This window comes from Poeciliopsis prolifica, unplaced genomic scaffold, assembly GCF_027474105.1.
Source record: "Poeciliopsis prolifica strain line A6 unplaced genomic scaffold, Auburn_PproV2 SCAFFOLD072, whole genome shotgun sequence".
Lineage (NCBI taxonomy): Eukaryota > Metazoa > Chordata > Actinopteri > Cyprinodontiformes > Poeciliidae > Poeciliopsis > Poeciliopsis prolifica.
The window spans coordinates 401,544-419,824 of NW_026562447.1; the positions used below are offsets into that span (position 1 = coordinate 401,544).

The 18,281-nt window shown below is 37.5% G+C and overlaps 2 protein-coding genes across 7 annotated transcripts in view; one reads left to right on the top strand and one right to left on the bottom strand.

Moving 5' to 3' along the window:
* The window catches only part of LOC129352075 (dnaJ homolog subfamily C member 13-like), a 34,455-nt gene extending 27,112 nt beyond the window's left edge, over positions 1-7,343 (bottom strand). For 2 of the 4 annotated variants that reach the window (XM_055020909.1, XM_055020908.1), the window contains exons 1-2: positions 7,309-7,343; positions 2,680-2,760 (exon numbers count right to left, since the gene is read on the bottom strand). In XM_055020909.1, the coding sequence (XP_054876884.1) occupies positions 2,680-2,760; positions 7,309-7,334 (107 nt within the window). In that variant the 5' untranslated portion in view covers positions 7,335-7,343. Of the gene's footprint in view, positions 1-2,679; positions 2,761-5,251; positions 5,332-5,541; positions 5,716-7,308 lie in introns of those variants that run through there. The other 2 variants (XM_055020911.1, XM_055020912.1) reach the window with 2 other exon arrangements.
* A 1,323-nt stretch (positions 7,344-8,666) lies between these two features.
* On the top strand, positions 8,667-17,252 carry lztfl1 (leucine zipper transcription factor-like 1). 3 transcript variants are annotated; one of them, XM_055020915.1, is made up of 10 exons: positions 8,667-8,717; positions 9,266-9,390; positions 10,318-10,512; positions 12,696-12,753; positions 13,043-13,114; positions 13,404-13,469; positions 13,557-13,634; positions 13,851-14,027; positions 15,622-15,725; positions 15,855-17,252. In XM_055020915.1, the coding sequence occupies exons 2-10, from the start codon at positions 9,314-9,316 to the stop codon at positions 15,871-15,873; spliced, it is 846 nt and encodes a 281-aa protein (XP_054876890.1). In that variant the 5' UTR covers positions 8,667-8,717; positions 9,266-9,313; the 3' UTR covers positions 15,874-17,252. The 3 variants fall into 3 exon arrangements, with proteins under 3 accessions (XP_054876890.1, XP_054876888.1, XP_054876889.1); XM_055020913.1 differs by lacking the exon at positions 8,667-8,717 and adding an exon at positions 8,724-8,966; XM_055020914.1 differs by lacking the exon at positions 8,667-8,717 and adding an exon at positions 8,724-8,966 and having other exon boundaries at positions 13,869-14,027.
* The last annotated feature ends 1,029 nt before the right edge of the window (positions 17,253-18,281 follow it).

An 18,281-nucleotide genomic window follows, 5' to 3' on the forward strand; every position in this document is an offset into this window, starting at 1 on the left:
GCCCCCTAACCAATCAGTGACAGTCTTCTTAGGTGGTGTTTTTTGGAGGCCGAGTCTGCATGCTTCAAACCCCAGGAAAGGAGGGTACAGCTCTCCTCTACCCTCCTTTCTGTGTAGTTGGTAGCACAGAACTGTCACTGATGGAAAATTCTTATAACAGTAAGGCTGAACCAAGCTGCAGGCGCACTGAGTAGACACTAGTGGGTCGAAACAGGTGGATTTATGGGTTGAAAGATGGAGAAATAGAGGAATGGATAAATGCAGAGATGGATGAGCAGAACAAAGGATGGTTGCACAAAAAGATGAATGGATGGATGTTTGATAAACTCTTAAATGTGACCAAGAGTCCATGGAGAATCATTTACAGAAAGGAAAAGCCTTCCATTCACAGGACACAAACATAACGACCCAGTAACTTCCAAGTCAGTCACAAGACTTTTAGTAAACTATGATCACGAGCACAAAGAGGTCATAATTATGTCTTTCAGACATGCAGCCATGTTTACCAATTTATATCCCCAAAACAACTTTTGAAACAAAAAAATGCAAACGAAATACTCTATTAGTCAGCCTCATGTTGCCTTAAAAAAAAAAAAAACTTCGAGCAGAAAACAGTTTTAAACTTCAACCTGAGCAAAATAAAAAGAAATGAGAAGTAAATTAATATTTTTAACAAAAAAATTCACAGAAAACCACTTGAATATTACTTAACCCATACAGGAATGTCTTGAGAAATCAAACATCATTATGAAATCAGATGAAAAGAAAACATCCCAACTATTTCTTCTTCTATTGTGCTAATGAAAGTCATATGGATCCAATGTATTGTGCTTGACCCAATTCATAAAAGCCTGCTCCACCCCAGCTGTGCTTGATCTGCCAGCATTCATGCTTTTATGTCAGTGAATACAACTACATAGCTTTGCTAATCCCAAACATCTGCATTACACAGGCACGAAGTCAGGTTTCATTTTCATTTCTTTCAGCTTTCTGACTTGCTCAGACTTGCCAACTTAAACTGTACATCTTTCAACTTTTGTCTTTCTTCTGAAAAAGAAATGCCATCTGATTTCTCTCAGAAAGAGCATTTCACCAAAACTCTGTTAGATACGTTATACTGATGACAAGTCAGAACACATAAACTAATTTAGATAAAAACAAGAGCCTTAGATAAACACTGTTTCGCTGCATCAACACTGCTGGCTTCTACCGGACTCACCAGGAAGCATTAGGAAGCTGAGTGAGTGATGCCCTGCTTAAATTACTCAAGTCAATGTGGGGCCTTAACAGGACAAAAACATTTAGAAAGCATGTATTGGTAATGTGATATGACCAGCACACGACTTGAACTGCAGCATGCATTATATCAGCACAGAGGGCCTCCATTATCCACCATCTCTAAAAGACCATTTTTAAACATTTTATTCATTTCTAGAATTCATACACCATTGCATATGCATATGGATTGGGGATCAAAACTGCAACATTTCTAACCCTTTCACCTGGTTCGGTTTGTTTTCCCACTGCATTGTGTCAAACAAACTAATCCTTCAGTGCACTGTGGTGCACTAATAACTACTGAAGGACACAAAAACCTCTGAAGAAGACATGATGGCAACTTCCTTTTTCACAAAAAGTAAACAATGATGTAGTAGTGTCAGATTTTAGAGGTTGTAGGATTTCTCTTTGGTAAAAGATTACGAGCAATTTCTACTGCTAGCACCAGACTCCTATTTTTGTTTTGGTTTCATTTACACAGAATACCCTGCGCTTTAGTTCACTTCCTGCTTTTGGAGCAGTCTCTTCACATCAATAGTTCACTTCAAAAGAACTAAGACCCAAGTATGCTATTATAGACAGCATCACTCAATAGCAGATTCTCACCTCCCCAAATAAACCAGAATTTCTAAAAGATTGGACGCTATTATACATTGGCCTAAGAGTGCAGAGTAACCCATGCAGAGCAATACATTACAACCACAAACTTTAATGTTATGCATTAGGATAAAAAAAAAAAATCAAAGGAACATCTCACAGAGGTTCAATCCACTGTCTGAAAATGGATAGAGTACTAAAATCTCTGGCCACTAAGAGTAAGCCAAGACTTCAGATGTGTGAAGAGACCCAGCCCAGAAGAGCAATCACCTAAACCAATAAAGTTGGTTTAGATGACAAACAGCTGCTCATGTTTGTGGTTTTAAGATTTAAAAAAATCTAAAAATATTTAAGGGTAGGAACACTTCTGCAAGTCATCACGTGCGGTTCCATCACCCTGTGTAGCCTCTGCCAGCAGAAAAGTGTTGCTATCCAAGGATTAATCAGTGTAACTATTAATTTATTATGTTTCAGAAAAGGGGATGTATATAATTTACCTTCCAGAAAACAACTGCATGTCAACATACCGATATCTTGCAAAAGAATATAATTTTTCTCTGTGCACCATCGGTTTCACCCCAAAGTTTTCTCTGTGCACCATCGGTTTCACCCCAAAGTGAGGCAAAACAGATCAATCACATGCCTGCAGACTGAGGTCCCATTATCCTCAACAAAGATAACACAGTGGAAGCACTGAGTCAGGATTTCAGGATTTTCTCCCTAACCACATTAATCAGAGCTAACATTTTGGTCAATTTATAATACAAACTGGTTATGTCTAAAAAGAATACAAAAATGTCTTACTTTCCTCTCCAAGAGTGTTTAGTGGTGTAGAAACAGGCCAGGTCTTTGTTGTCTTTCAGGATATTCATCTTTTCCCGAGACCTAAAACATAGGCAAAAAAATGTTTTTAGTACAACCCTTTTATGCTAGCGGGGATTCAATTGTTTATTACACCACAAAATTTGGTCCAGGGGGGCATTTGCAAGTCATTACTAATTATTTACAAGACACTCCAACACACTGTTCTTCACAGCATCATTTAACATTTTTTAGCTCAGAGGGAGAATCTCAAGTCTGAGAGGAAACACTGTAAACAGCTATTAAATAACAGAGAGCCATCCCGCAATTGCTGTCTGATTCCACAGTTAGAAGCCAGTGGATCTGTCTACTATTTGAAAAATTAGAACAGTGAACCAGAGGAATACATCACAATCCAGTGAGTGATATTTGTTGATTAGTTCAAGATAAAAATATGTTTGTGTGTCCAATGAAAGAATAAAGCACAAGTATTTGGAAATCATTCAGAAGCTACATGATTTAGTTATGCTTGCAATCTGAATGGGAATATCTGAAAGATTAACCATTCAAAGAAACCATAATGTACTGTAGTTGAGCAAGAGGAGGAAATAGCTGCCTTTCTTATTCTGAGTACAGTCACTTGCTTCTGTTAGCTGGACTGTGACAAGGGGAACCTGTGTCAGCACTCAACGAGGATCCTGGAAAAATCCAACTACAGTTTTCCTTCCTCTTCACTCCACTGTGCAAATGAAGCTGCATTATTGACTGAATGGTGAAGGATTTCTAGAGTGCTGTGAGGTGAGTTTTAGAAGTACCATTTCTTAGTTAAAAACTGGCAAACAAAAGAAAATCATTCAGGTATCTCCTTTGTTATGGAAATTACAAAGTTTTATTCAAATGCACATCTAGGAACTGCCTACATCCACAACTGGGGAGTTTACTCTGCATAGAGGTAGTTGGCTGCCATAAATTTACTGTGATGAGTGTGGCTAGTTATCAGGACTGGATCATGTGATTGCCCTTCCCACTTCTTCTGGATTACTCTCAGGCATTTAAAGAAAAAAAAATACAATAACTAGAGAACAGAGGAACAAACTTTGTATGGATCAGAGTTCAAAACAAAGCAAATATATTGCATTTAGACTCTAAATGCCCACACATAACATGTGCCAGGTAAGTAGATAAACTTATGTTGTAGTATTTCAAACATTTTACAAAACAGTAACAGACATGAACTTGTTCAGTGTATTATGTCATAAAAAAGAGAAACTGGAATTTGTTTAAGGTTTCAATTAATTTATACACTCAATTTCCAAGTGTAAAGTTAGAAAAAAAGCATAGCTTCCTCAGGTGGGAATCCCAATTTCAAAGGTCTGGTTTTTCTGACTGACATAATCTAATATGGCCAATTACACCTAATGGTAGACATCCAATTAATGTCGCAAGGACAAAGCAGAGAGGCTCAGTCTTCCCTCACTCCAGTCAGTTGGATCACTTCCTCTGAGACAATCCCAAGGCCTGGGACTGATAGTTAGTCTGATCATTAAGGGTATTAATTAGGAAATTCCCCAAATCCCATTCACAATCTGTGGTAAGACTAATGTTCAGTTATATGGAATAAGGTAAAGCTGAGTTTGATCCTATTCCCATATCAGAGGTAAAATGACCAAAGCATAAGAATCCCCTGGCTCTTCATTTCTACTTCACTGTTGTCCCATTTTTTACCCACAGCACAATTCACCATGAAGTTTAAAATCAAAGTGCTCGAACAACTCTGCTTTTTATGTGTTGGTGACTACTAGCTTTGTATCAAAATTAAGCTTGTTTGTATTCATCTTGCAAATTATAGCCACAACTCTGGGGTATAATTAAAATGATAATAAAAACATGGGACAGATACTCTCACTGTACGTAACCCAATACAAACCAAAATCATTCAGAACAATCAACACAAACTGCGGATTTAGTTTGTCTTGAAACTTTTACCATTTTTGTTTTTAAAAGTTCTTCCAAATCAAAGAGATGATTTGGTTACAGTTTCAGTTTTCAGAGCTGTTTGGAAAATGTTTTATTTAAAAATCATCATTGGAAAACTACTTTAACATCAGTATGAGGTTCAAGGTCCAAATTGTCATGTGTCATGATATCAGTTCAGTTCTATCTGCAGCTTTTATGTGCAGCTACAGCTCTTAAACTCATGACACCTGGGTTATGAAGAGTTGATTTAGACATTCACAATGACAACTAAGCAAAACATTACAGGAATATCAGTGTGTGAAGCCTTTCTAGTATTTTCATCTGACCAAGCGTTGCATCACCCCCTCCCTGCATTTGCCAGTTACACGAAGCAATCACTCTTCCAACACAGGAACATAAAGGCCAGGAACTTGCCCACACTTTATTTTTGGGGGGCTCAATGAAGATTCTGAGCGATAAATAATGTACATGTTCAATCTTTTAACAATAAAGCCAAAACCTAATTGCCATAAGAGCGTTTGCAAGATAATGTCACTTGTTTAAGCCCCAGTGTGTGCGTGAGCTGCAGTAAATCCATGACAGACGGAATTAACGTTACCTGTCTCCCAGGAAGCTACTTCATTGCAGCAGGCCTCCACGGTCAAAACAAACACAGTAGCTCTCTTTTGGTATGTTGACGCTAGTGCTTCATCTAACCGGGACAATAGCCACACTATACATGCATTCAAATGAGCGTTTGTTGCATTGAAATAGGTGGAGGCAGCGGTAGGCTAAGATTGGGTTAGCTACAGGTTAGCGGCTAACTAGCGCATCAATTACATTCTAGCACTGGAGCTCAATCAAGAAAACACGAAGACAGAAGTGGCACGTGCTAACGATGGCATTTACCTGTCAAATCACGAATGGGTGTTAAATGTAGCCGTCCCTCAGCCCCCCTCCCTCCTCTGACCGCGGGCAGTGCTCCTCAATTTTCCCACTCTGACGCTGAAGGCAGGTACCTACTCAGTTCCGCTGTGTTTCCCCCCAACAAGACTCAGGACGCTGCCATATTCCTGAGACCAAAAGGCAATAAACTGCGCAGGCGCGAGGCCTGCCCTGTCATGCGGCGGTCAGCTGATTGGTGAGTGCGGAAGTGTTAAGCTGATCTCAGAACAGTTTTCGCTAGGTTTTTATTTGACGTTTGAATGGAGGGACACTACCAAAGCCGACCTTAAAGCGGTTTTTTTGCGATTCTGTCAAAACGCAGGGTTTTTAAAGGGGTAAACCAGAATTTTTATATGGGCCTCTTTTAAAAGATTATGAGATGTTAAAACCGTAGGCGGATTGTAATTGTTACATTTACTTGAGGTCTGATTGTTTAGAAAAAATATCCTTCTGAGTGGTTTTACTTCACCACACTTTAGTACAATTTCTGGCTACTGTACCCAATGCAAGCAACTGAATAACAACGTTTTTTTTTTAAATATACGAGACACAGGAACACACCTATATTAAAGTGAGACTTCTTGTGTTGTACTCGACCTTAATGTAATTTTCAATTTGCTGAATCTATTTGGAGGTCAATTGAAGATCCATAAAATAGCTTATCACTGTAATGCATTACTCTGATTGTACAACTGACACAAATACCTGCTGCAAGTATTGGTGTCATAGGTTTCATTTAGAAAAATAGCGATTTGTAAAAGTATTTTTTGTAATTTTATTATTTTGTAATAGTTATATTTACATTGATTTAAAGATATTAACCACACTTATTTATAAAATAAAATAACTTCAGATATCTATAGTGTAACATGGTGTAGTCAGATTATTCTGTTTGCCATTGTGTTGGAAAAGCATGGTCATAAAAACATGTATCATCCCACAAGGAAGCTTTAATGTGCATTATGATAACATATATTTATTCAGACATTCATTCAGTCATCATGGGCCAACACAAAAACACACAACCACGCACACAGTCTTACATCCCAATTAACCATTAAGAGACAACCGCCTATAAATTTAGGTAAAAAGGTAAAAAAAGAAAGGCTTTATTTCTGTAAGTTTTGCTAGACAATGTGACTATTGTGCCATCTAGCGACAGTTTCCCATCAATGCATACATCTCACAGGCTGCTTCAGAGCACACAGGTTAACCATAGGTATACATTTAAAACAACTGTAAGCATCCAGGTACAATCTATTTATTGTCAACATTCAAATATATTAAACCAAATTTCAAGTGACGTTTACAGTCAAGTATATTTGGAATATAGCATATTTGAAAATCTCAGCTACAATAAATACCATTTAAATTTTTTAAATGATCCACGTATAGATTTATTCCTAGATTTTTAGCAATCGAGACTTCCTAATCACTTTCTAATCATTAATTCTCCTAGTTTTGAAGGTGCATCACTCATTCTACAAGTGGAATTTATTCTAAGTACAGATATTTAATTGTTCTGACCATTTTTATTCTACAGTGCAATTACTGTTTGGCATCTTCCAAATAAAAGTCTTTGTCTTACTGATACTATGCCATCAAAAATAGGTGCAACTATCCCAAGATACGGTCAGAACCTCACAGAAGGCTTAACATCTAATATCACAGAAAAATAAACAGCAAAAATAACTAAGAGCTGATCCTTCTCCTAAAATGTCAGCAACTCACCGCGACTGAAGATATAGAGGAAACATCTTGGCCTCTCTTAATGACTGATCTGATACACTAAAACTCAAGTGGAACAGCACAGAGAGGTCACGTTATAAGGCATCTGCCTGGGTGACAAACCATGTGCTGCCTGTTAGACTAATTCAATTACAGCAAGAGAGGCATGAGGGAAAGAAAATTTTGCTTCTTCTTTCCCCATTTGAATCTCCCCTTAGAGAGAGTGAAGCTCTTTAGGCTTTCGTTAGGATGACAAGACTTTCCCACTCAATTACTGTAAAAACTTGATTTGGCTCAGGTAAAGTCGATGGGGTTTCTGCAGCACAAAGACGGTTATTTTATGTTTCATGCAATCATTAAAATAATCACATTTCTTATATGTAGAGAAATTATATTGCAAAAGTTGTTTGTCATTTAACACAGTGGTCCCCAACGTTGGTCCTCAGGGCCTACTGTCCTACATGTTTTAGGTGTTTCCCCTTCTGCTGCACACCTGGGTTAAATGAATAGGTGATTAACCGACTTCTATAGCAATTGCAAGAATGAAAAGGAGGCAATGCAATCATATAAATCAGCTGTGCTGGAGCCCGGACTCGTTAAAAACATTCAGGATAGTGGTCCTTGAGGACCCAGGTTGAAGACAACTGATTCAACATATGCCCTGCAATGGAAACAGATACAGCCTCAAAGTGAATAAAATTAATTATTGTGTGTCATGGGACTACTACTCCAGTGTAATAGGATTAAAAGACTCACTTTGCTAGTCATTTTTTCCTGCATTACACTGCCATCTACTGGTTTCTACTGTAACCTGCAGCAGCCTTGCTAACCAAGCCAAATAAATAGTAGTGTAAATAAGCAAAAAGATACACAAACGTTACTTTATTTATTTATTTATTTTTAAACAACGCTTAATAAATATTAACAAACTAATGTATTTATCCAACAAATGTATTTAATGTACTAATGTATTTATACAACACAAAATTGCAATAACAGTAATGATCCCCAAAATACGAAAGAGTTTGTGGTTATTATTATTCACAAAAACAACAACAATAGTAATAATAATTAATTCACGAATGTATTTTGGTTAAAAAAATACAGCATTAAAGATATGATATGTAAAAGAAAATAAAAATGAACTGTTTATGCTACATTAGCGATCAGTACAAAAGCAATTGATAATTTACCTAAAAGTTAAATTTATCCCGTTACATATACAATAATACGGAAAGAAATTATTTTACGCTTTATATTGACTTTAGACATGAGAATCCGGAATTTTACATAAAATAATTAATTTTTAGCGAGACTATTTTCTCGTGTTACAACCTGTCCGTGATGGCCATGAACGCACCTCCCGTAACCAAGGTGATGACGCTATATTCCGTTACCAAGCCATTCTCAAGGTAAACACTAGCTCGTTAGCTAGGCTAGCAGATCTCCAGGATAATCTTACAGCTGTGGTATAAAGGAAATTTTGCTCAATTTGTTTACTTAAACAAACATTCAAAAGATTTTACTGGATTTCAAACTCATCATATCGACTCTGGCTTTTAGTCTTCCTTGCGTCCGCTGTCTAAATTAGATAGATTCGGCTTCTTTTCTGTTGGGATCAGCTCAAGCTAACTTAGTTACGTTGCAAAACAGCCATTATGGTAAGTAACTATTGTGAGCTTCGCTGCTAGCCTTCTCTTTCCTTGTAGAAGTGCAGAATGTACCTGTTTTTAAATAAAATGCCATTAGAGTAGAACGCTACAACTAGCATGTAGCTCTATGGAATTACCAGCTCATATGGAAAGGCCCTGTAACATATTGCCAAGAGGAAATCCTCTTCAAGTTAGCTAATAAGCTAATTGGTGTTGCTATTACATCAACCCTCTGTCTTCATATGAACCTTTTCTCCCCCTGATGCACAATTTATTTGCTAATCTGTTTTTTTCTTGTCTCCACAAAGGCTGACTTTGGGTTTAACGAACACCATCAGTCTGAAATCATCAACTACATGCGATTTGCTCGTTCAAAGAGGCTCTTAAGGCTCAAGACTATTGACTCATGTTTTGAGGAACTCAAAGACAGCAGGTGATTAATCATAAACGTCTCCGTCATTGTGATTGTGTACTTTTATTTAGATGTTTATCCACAACCATAGAGAGGACTTGTACTGTACAAAGCAATGGTGTGAAAATATTACCTTGTAATGCATACATATTTAATACCAATTGTATAATCACATGCTGAAGACAAATTCCAATACCATGCAAGTATTCACACTTCCTGATCTTTGTCAGCTGTTGTCACTTTACAACCAAAAAAAGTCATTCATTTAACTGAGCTTTTGTCAGTAAACAAAGCATTGTGAAGATTACAGTACACAGCAGACAAGTCAAAAGAAACCCCAAGCTATTAATTTTTTTTAGCAGCGTTTCCTGACAGATTGAATTATAAAGAGGTCTACTTGTAGCTTTTAAGTTAATATTTCACTTTTTAAAATAAATCAGACTATCAAGAAAATGTTACTCTATTATTCCGTGTTGTCTATTAGCCATGCCTAAAACTAGAAAGAAAAGTAAAAATAGTTTTTCTGTTGCCTTGCAGCAAAAAGAGGTTCAAATCACAGCTTTGAGTATTTCGTTATGGACTTTGGATGCTTCACTCCAACTTCCTCCCACAGTCCAAACATACCAGTTACTGAGAGATTTAAAAAAAAAAAAAATCTAAAGAAGAAAAATTAAAACCGGAAATGTAGTTTAATTGAATCTTTTAGCAGAACTTATGCTCAATTCAACACAGATCTATGTCACCAAACACAAATCAATCTTCTACCATGACTATATCCAAATCCAGAATATTCCTAATTCACTCAATGTATTAAAAATAAGGTTTAGATTTAATAAAAAGCAGTTTGAAATTATGCAAGAACAAAAAAAAAAAGTTTATTGTGGGGGGTAATAGGTGAATGTGGAAAGCTCTGTACATTAATTTTTCTGCCTGATTTTCCATCTCCAGGCTGGTGGAGGACACCTTCACAGTGGACGAGGTTAGGGAGATGCTGGACGGGCTGCAAATGGTGGTCCGGGGGGAGGTGGAGATGGAGCTGATCAACACGGCCCACACTAACGTACTGCTGCTCAGGCAGATTTTCTCTCAGGCGGAGAAGTTTTACCTTCGACTCCAGAGTGATATCTCTGAGCTGGAGAACAGGTGAGCTGACAGCCAGCGACGGGAATACTCACAGTGGCATACAGACAGTCATAGCATGGGAAGATGTTAGCATCCAAAAGTTATAATCATTCTCACTCATTATCATTGCTTTGGTGAACATTTTTAAACTTTCTCATATAAACTCTAAGTTAATAGTAGAGCCTGAAATAGGCAGCCCTTTAAATGTTAGCTGTTATGTTGATCTGTGCTACATTTTACTTCCTCTTCAGTTCTTTTCTGATCCAGATCATGTCATTCACAGGGTAAAAAGGTCAGCAGTCTTTACTGATCTACATGCGTGCAACTCAGGTTTCCATCGTGTCGGTTTCCCTTTAGATCTGCAGTTGGTTGAGCTAAAAACCACAAACTGTCACCGTTTTCCTTGCATTTCAGATTCATTTTTGTAGGTTATAAACTACATATTTCTTTTGGTTTTACCTTGTAAATGAATTTGTTTGCAAAAATAGAAGCTTATGTTTCAGAAATTAATTCTCAGAAGGAATTGCATCTTATTTAAATATGTTATTTTCCACATTTCCACTGCATCATTGTGTCTAGACAAAGGTTATAGATTTGGCCATCGGTGGCGAAATGTTTGGAAACCTCTTCATTAGTTCCTACAAGGAAACATCACTTGGGCTAATTTGTTTTTGAAGTAAATCCTGAAAACTAATATCTAACGTGGACATTTCTGTATTAAAAATGTTTTGAAATAGTAAATTGAACAAATACAATGTAGCAAATTCCCTTTTTGAATGGAATGACTGAAATAAATGTAACCTTTCCATTATTAAGAGGGATGGGCAAGATGCGATAAAGTGTTTGAACAAGTATGAGGAAACAATGTAAAGTTAAACTCCTTCAATCAGAGGCATCTTCGGAATCGCTGTAATATTGACTGCTACAGAATATTCTTCCTACCCACAGTTAGAGGCATCTACAACAACTCTTTAAGAAACTTAGAAAATATGACTTATGACAACATTTAAATTGAATTAAACCTCCCATAAGCCACTCATCTTCAGCGATACTCACTTGAATTAAACACATTACCTAAAACTCTTTCTGTTCATCAAATTTAATACTGATGGCCTGTTTGATCTGACTATGAGGTTCAAACTTCCATCCATCCATCATCCATCATCCATCCATCCATCCATCCATCCATCCATCCATCCATCCATCCATCCATCCATCCATCCATCCATCCATCCATCCATCCATCCATCCATCCATACGTTTTTTGATCACCCTTCTCCCTAACGGGGTCGGGAGGTGCTGGTGCTTATCTCCAGCTGCGTTCCAGGCGAGAGGCGGGTTACACCCTGGACAGGTCGCCAGTCTGTTGCAGGGCAACACAGAGACAAACAGGACAATGCACACACACACACACACCCACGGAGAATTTGGAAAGACCAATTAACCTGGCAGTCATGTTTTTGGACTGTGGGAGGAAGCCGGGGAACCCGGAGAGAACCCACGCACGCACAGGGATAACATGCAAACTCCGTGCAGAAAGACCCCTGCCGGGAATCGAACCCAGGATCTTCTTGCTGCAAGGCAACAGTGCTACTGTGCTACTGTACTACCAGTACTACCAACTGCGCCACTGTGCAGCCCAGGTTCACACTTATTGAACTTAATATAACTTTTGCCCTCTTGACCTTTCACCTTATAAAACACAGTGTTTTGATGAAGATACTTTGTTTATAGGCACATCATGGGTGGATGAGCAACTCATGAACCCTTTTGGTTTTCCTCTCCCAGCTACAGCTGTACGTGACTGAATAGGTGTCTAACGCTAAGAAAACGCCCCTTGTGATAGGGCTAGGTGTCTTCAAATGCTTTTTAAAAACCACATACAAGCTTTGTAGAGAACAGTGTTGCTCACCACAAACATGTGTCTTTACAACATAAATGCTAAACTGCCATCCGGACCAAGGGAGTTCACTTTTCCTTTGCCAAACATTCACGACCGCCAAATAGTAGATTATGGGGTTAGCACAGATGAACATCAACACAGAGCTTACGCAACTGTTGTGAAATGAATGTCTTATCAGTGCTTCAGTGTTGCTCGCAGATTGTGGTAGGTTGCAGAATCAGTTTACACTTCTTAAGCATGCAAGCTTTTGTTTATCCACTTAATTTGAACATTTAATATCTTTTTTCTCTCGCCCTTTTAGGGAGCTGTTAGAGCAAGTGGCTGAATTTGAGAAGACTGACTTTAAAATAGCCAATAAGGTTTGCAAAACACTTTCTTCTTCAGATATCTGGCGAAATTCACCTTTTCTTAGGTTACCTGCCCCCACATTTTAAGAGGTTTTAAATGTCAGGCTGCCTGGCCTATATTTGTAGAAGTGTGGTTCAGAAGTCACGCGTCACTGAGGTTCACCTGTGGTTTTATGCTACAATGTTTTACATGAATAAATAAATGTTGCAGTGCCTGCAATGCTTTTGCATGACTATGAATATAGTCATGCATTCATGCAATGCTTTCGCATGACTGTATGAATTTGTAATTCATTTCTAGATAAATCAGGAAACAAGTAAACCCAAGTTGGCACCACTGAATGAGGGTGGAGTGTCTGAGCTTCTTAAAAAGGTAAAATTTGTTTTTGTGTTCACTGCCAGCCATCCAAAAGTTATCATAGCCATAATGATGGTTATGAAGTTACGGTTTCAGTCTGGTGATTTTTAACATGTAACATTTGTGTTATTGTTGGCTAGAAAGTAGGACCTTAGCTAAACGTTTAACACAACATTTCTGATAACAAGAGTGGTCAGATCATCAAATGGATCATTCATAGTCCAACATTAATGAGATCTATACCCGTGATGAGCATTTGTTGTCCTCTGCTCAGACCGACAAATTTATTTTTATCCTTTTTTAGGAGATAACGAAACTACAAGAAGAGAATGATAAACTGAAATCCAGGCTGCGGACTTTAGAATCACAGGTAAAAAAGAGGTCTTTTAAACTTAGTCCTTTATCTTTCTTAGTTAGCTAGTTGATAATATTCTTTGCACGTGATTCGTTTCATCAGGCCATGAGTGCACTGGACGAGAAAACAAAAGCAGAGAGAGCTCTGAAGGATCTCCAGAGGACACAAGGAGAGCAAAAGGTATTGCATTTAAAAAAAACTTTTCATTACTGCTTTCCATTTTCTTTATTTTATCTTTACTATTTATTTTTGATTTTTGTCATCTGCTTGCTCACCACCATTTGCTATTATCTGCATGGTATGTATGAACCTGGATGAACTCCATAGATGCTGTTTTGCTGTGTTATGGCAGTAATTACCGGATAGGGCCATAACTGAATTTCTTCTATGCTTCAGCTTTTTGCTCAAACAAAGGAAATCAACAGCCTGGAGGACACAGTAGCAGCTCTGAAGGAGGACTATGAAAGATCGCTTAGTGCCAACGCTGCATCTCAAAAGGATTTGAAGGAGACTCTAATCACTGCCAAGCATGACCTTCTGCGAGTGCAGGAGCAGCTGGCCTTGGCAGAGAAGGTACCTGCTGTAGAGCCTTTCTCTTTCTGATAAATTAATGCAACTAGCGCTAATGAAGTTGGACTCCATGGACTCACCTTTTGATCCACACAGATAATTTTGATTCAGTCTGTGAGAGCATCATAATCACAGATGAGACACAAGTAGAAGTCGCTCTTAAAAATCTTCACATTTCGACACTATTTGTAGAGAATGTTTCATAAAGAGAGCTGTGACACAAAGTGCTGTAGAAATTTAATTTAACAGAACTCTGTTCAATCTGTTAAACAGGCTTAGCAAGGAAAGCATTAATCAAAGATGGATTCAGGAGCTCCATGGTAGCTCATGGTAAAAACTTGATCACAAAATGGCTACTAGTCATGCATCAGCAATAAAATTCTGTTTTCATATGCTATGTGGAAGAAACTGGTCTAATCAAATTGATTTTATTGACCTACATAAAAAAATTTCCATGTGGTGGAAAGCTTATTCTAACAGGATTAAGCATAGTGGTGGTAGCTTCATGTTGTGAGGGTGCAGTTTTTTTCCCAGTATATATTTGGAAGATGGTCAGAGTGATGAGAAGAGATGGATGGAGCTAAACTTCGAGCCAGAACTTCAGTAGAAGAGATTAAATCCAAGTATATTATGGGTTAGAATGGCCCCGTTAAAACCCAGCCTTAGGTACGACATCAGCTTTCTAGTCGGTGGGAAAGACTAGAAAACTGATATTCACAAACACTCTACAAGAAATCTACTTGAGCTATTTTGGAATAATTTCAGCTTATTCAAACTGGTAAAGGGGTGGTTCTACAAAGTATTTACTCGGTGTGGCTAAAAACAAACACACCCGAACACTTATAAAAATATACACCCCCAGTTGGTCGTGGTAGATGATGGCTGCTAACACTGAACCTGGTTTCTTCCTGTTAAAAGGAAGCTTTTCCTCTCCACTGTTGCTACATGCGTGCTCAGATTGAGGTAATGCTATAAGGTCAAATCTGTTGGTGGTTCCCTAAATAGAAATGTTTTAAACTAATTTGAATAATAAACTGAGTTTAATACACTGTTTGATAACTTGGATCAGTTGTAATGTATTTATATGCATACAAATAAGCTGAATTGAATCTGAACTTTAAAAACATTCTCCATTTTCCTTTTACTTCAAAATTATGCACTACTTTCTATTGATGTATCATATAAAAAGAACGAAGTTTGTGTTTTTAACACAACAAAATCTAAAAAACAAAGAGTTTATGAGCTATTAATACATTTTTGAGATCCTGTATTTTGAATGGGTATTCTAATACTCTAAGCCTTCCTCTTTTTGACACTATTTGTTTGGAGGAAGCAAGACTTTTTCCATGATCACTAACATCATAAGATCAGACAGCTGACTTATCTCAAGGAGTTTTGTGTTTTTCCCTTTTCCCTTCGGTGTTTTTGTGCTTGCGAAAAGCGTGCAAAACATCGTGCAAATAAGTTATTTTCTCCTGCACTTCCCCCTGAACTGTTTAGATCACATTTAAAGTTCAGACTTAGTGGGATTTCTGACTTGTAGTGCTATTGTTATTTTTTCCCCCTTAATGTTTTGGTATTTGTGGATTGTGTGTAGGAGTTGGAGAAGAAGTTCCAACAAACTGCAGCGTACCGCAACATGAAAGAGATTCTAACCAAGAAGAACGAGCAGATAAAAGAAATTAGGAAACGATTGCAGAAGTGAGTTTTCACATTTACATTGATATTCTAAAAATAACACAGTCCTCGGTTACTATGATGCATCTTTGATTTCGTTTATTATTTATGGTCAGTTTTGTTTACCATCCTGTGTTTTGCTTTCTGTTCTAGATACGAGCCAGACGACTGAGGTTTTGCATGTTTTCATTGGAAAGACGAACCAAAATGTTTCTGACTGATTTGGGACGAGAAACTACCAGTTCTGGTGTTTTTTATTTTCATTTCTGCTTTATCTGACATTCTCTGTCCCTGTTAGCTTCATTAAACAGCAGGTCAGCTGGGGAAACCCGTAGGTGAATACACAGAGGATCTGATGACGTGTGTTTTTCTTACAGTAGCTGGCAGATTTCCCTCTGTGCTCTATGCAATAAGCAGCATTTACCTGTTGGACGGGGCCTTGTCCTTTTGCTCACCTGGACAGAACTATACTGCCTGCCTGAAGCTTGTAGTCTTAGTGTGCCTTGCAAAACTATCAAAAGCTCTTGAAATGTTCACATTTTATCAACATGTTTTGTTGGGATTTTATTTGCTAAATCAACACAGCAACAGTTATCTCAGTCAAATTTAGGTCTGTGCTTTGACTATTCCGCTTTATTGTATTCAATTGTGTAGGGTATGTGTAGCAGTGTGTGTAGGGTCATCCCGGACCCCAACAAAGTCTCTCACACCCACCGCCTTCAACCCTATGTATTTTGCTGGCTATAAGAGGTTGTCTTCGAGTATTACTCCATGTATTATCTGCAGCCATTTCAACAAAAAAAAAAACAAAACTGGAATGTTATTTTATATTCCAGATTTGCTCCAAACCTCTCCAAAGTTTGTCCCTGACTTGTCTGCTGCATCTTCATGATGCTGATTTTTCACCAACATACTAATTGACATCTGAGGCCTTCTAAGAACAACTGGATTTATGAGATAAGAATACACACAAGTGGATTTTATTTACTACCTGGTTGTACTAGAGTTTTCAGAGGGGTCTCAAAACAAAAGCAAGCCACACCTTTTAGATTATTTTTGGAAACAATTTTAGAGCCACGTTTTTCTTTCATAGCACAACTTGTGTCATTTTATCTCATAAAATACACAATGCATAAGGAGTATAAATAGATTTGCAAGGCACTGCATAAGTCCCAATGCAGGACATTGTAAGTAAATTTTCATATTTTGCTCATCAGTCTTATCTTTAGCAGCACCTTAAAGTCCAAGGTCCAATTTTAAAACAAAGTTACAAGTAAATGCCAAACCACTTTGCATTTTAGGACACTCTTGTTTATCTGAACATTTAATAATATTAATATTTCACTCTAAAATATTTCCAATAATCTGTAACGACAATGTATCTACTCTTACGTGTAGATGTAGAGGGCCTAGAATATTTTTGGTGTTGAATCCTTGCATATTTTTTGTATTGCTGTATATACATGATTTTCATGATATAAAATGCTCTTGTAGAGTGTGCATTTAACTGGTTTGTGAAATTTTAATGGGTTAATAAAAAGTGTGACCAAATATGTGCTATTTTTTTGTTTTAAATTTAGTACTTTAAAAAAGAGTAGAGGAGAAAGAATACAGTGAAAATAATTTGGATTCAACAAGAGGGCGCCAAATTTCAAAAATCCCGAGAGCATGGAAACATTTTTATTGCACCATGACTACCATTTTGATTGATATCAAACACTATGTGAATGGGTTTTTTAAAAATGTTTTTATCTTCATGCTGCAGCCACCACTGAGTATAGTAGTCCAAAACATTATTTCACAATAAAGCTCTGATTGCACTGTGATTAAACTGAAGAGCAGAACGTATGCTTTTTATTGTCACATCTTATCAGATCTAATTAGTAAATAAGTAGCTATTACAGGATGAAGCAATTCCTCTATTCTTGAAATAAACTTTGAGGAAACTACAGCAGATGATATCAGACCTAAGTAAGACAAGTTTCAACCTTAACACCCTAATTTACACCTGCGCCTTATTTGCCACCTCTTACTTCCCGAGAAAACATTGTAACATATAAGCCATGAGAACTGAGAAAGTGACAAAATGAAATGCAAAGTGGTCAATAGCTAGTCAACTGTCATCTCCTCACGGTTTATACTGAAACTAAAAAAGCCACAATGACTTCAGCTAAACTGGTGTTAGTTTTGCATCAAGTGGAGGAGTTGCATGCTTGATGTAGAGCCTTTCACAAATATTCCTACTAACTGAGCAATGTAGAACAAACAACATTTTATGGCTTTTTTACTGGGATTTTGTGCGATTAGTCGACATGAATTAGTGCAGAATTGTTATTTGGAAGAAAGTAAGTTTATTTTTCATGCATTGCATTCAGATCCCTGCAGTGGAACATGGCGGTAGCAGCAGTGCTTTTCTTCAGCACGGACATTGAATGGATGGCAAACTTAAAAACATTAAAACGCTGCTTTAGATGTTTTTTTTTTAATCTAATGGCTAAATTTGAGCTCTTTTACAAAGAGGAATGTGTAAAACTCTCCACTTGGTCAAAATATATCCTCACATTACAATTGCGCTGAAAG

Bases quoted from the DNA above. Each gene is read 5' to 3' on its own strand.
- lztfl1 (XM_055020913.1), top strand. The intron at 9,391-10,317 runs GTGATTAATCAT...TTCCATCTCCAG, and splicing joins GAGGAACTCAAAGACAGCAG to GCTGGTGGAGGACACCTTCA. The intron at 12,754-13,042 runs GTTTGCAAAACA...ATTCATTTCTAG, and splicing joins ACTTTAAAATAGCCAATAAG to ATAAATCAGGAAACAAGTAA.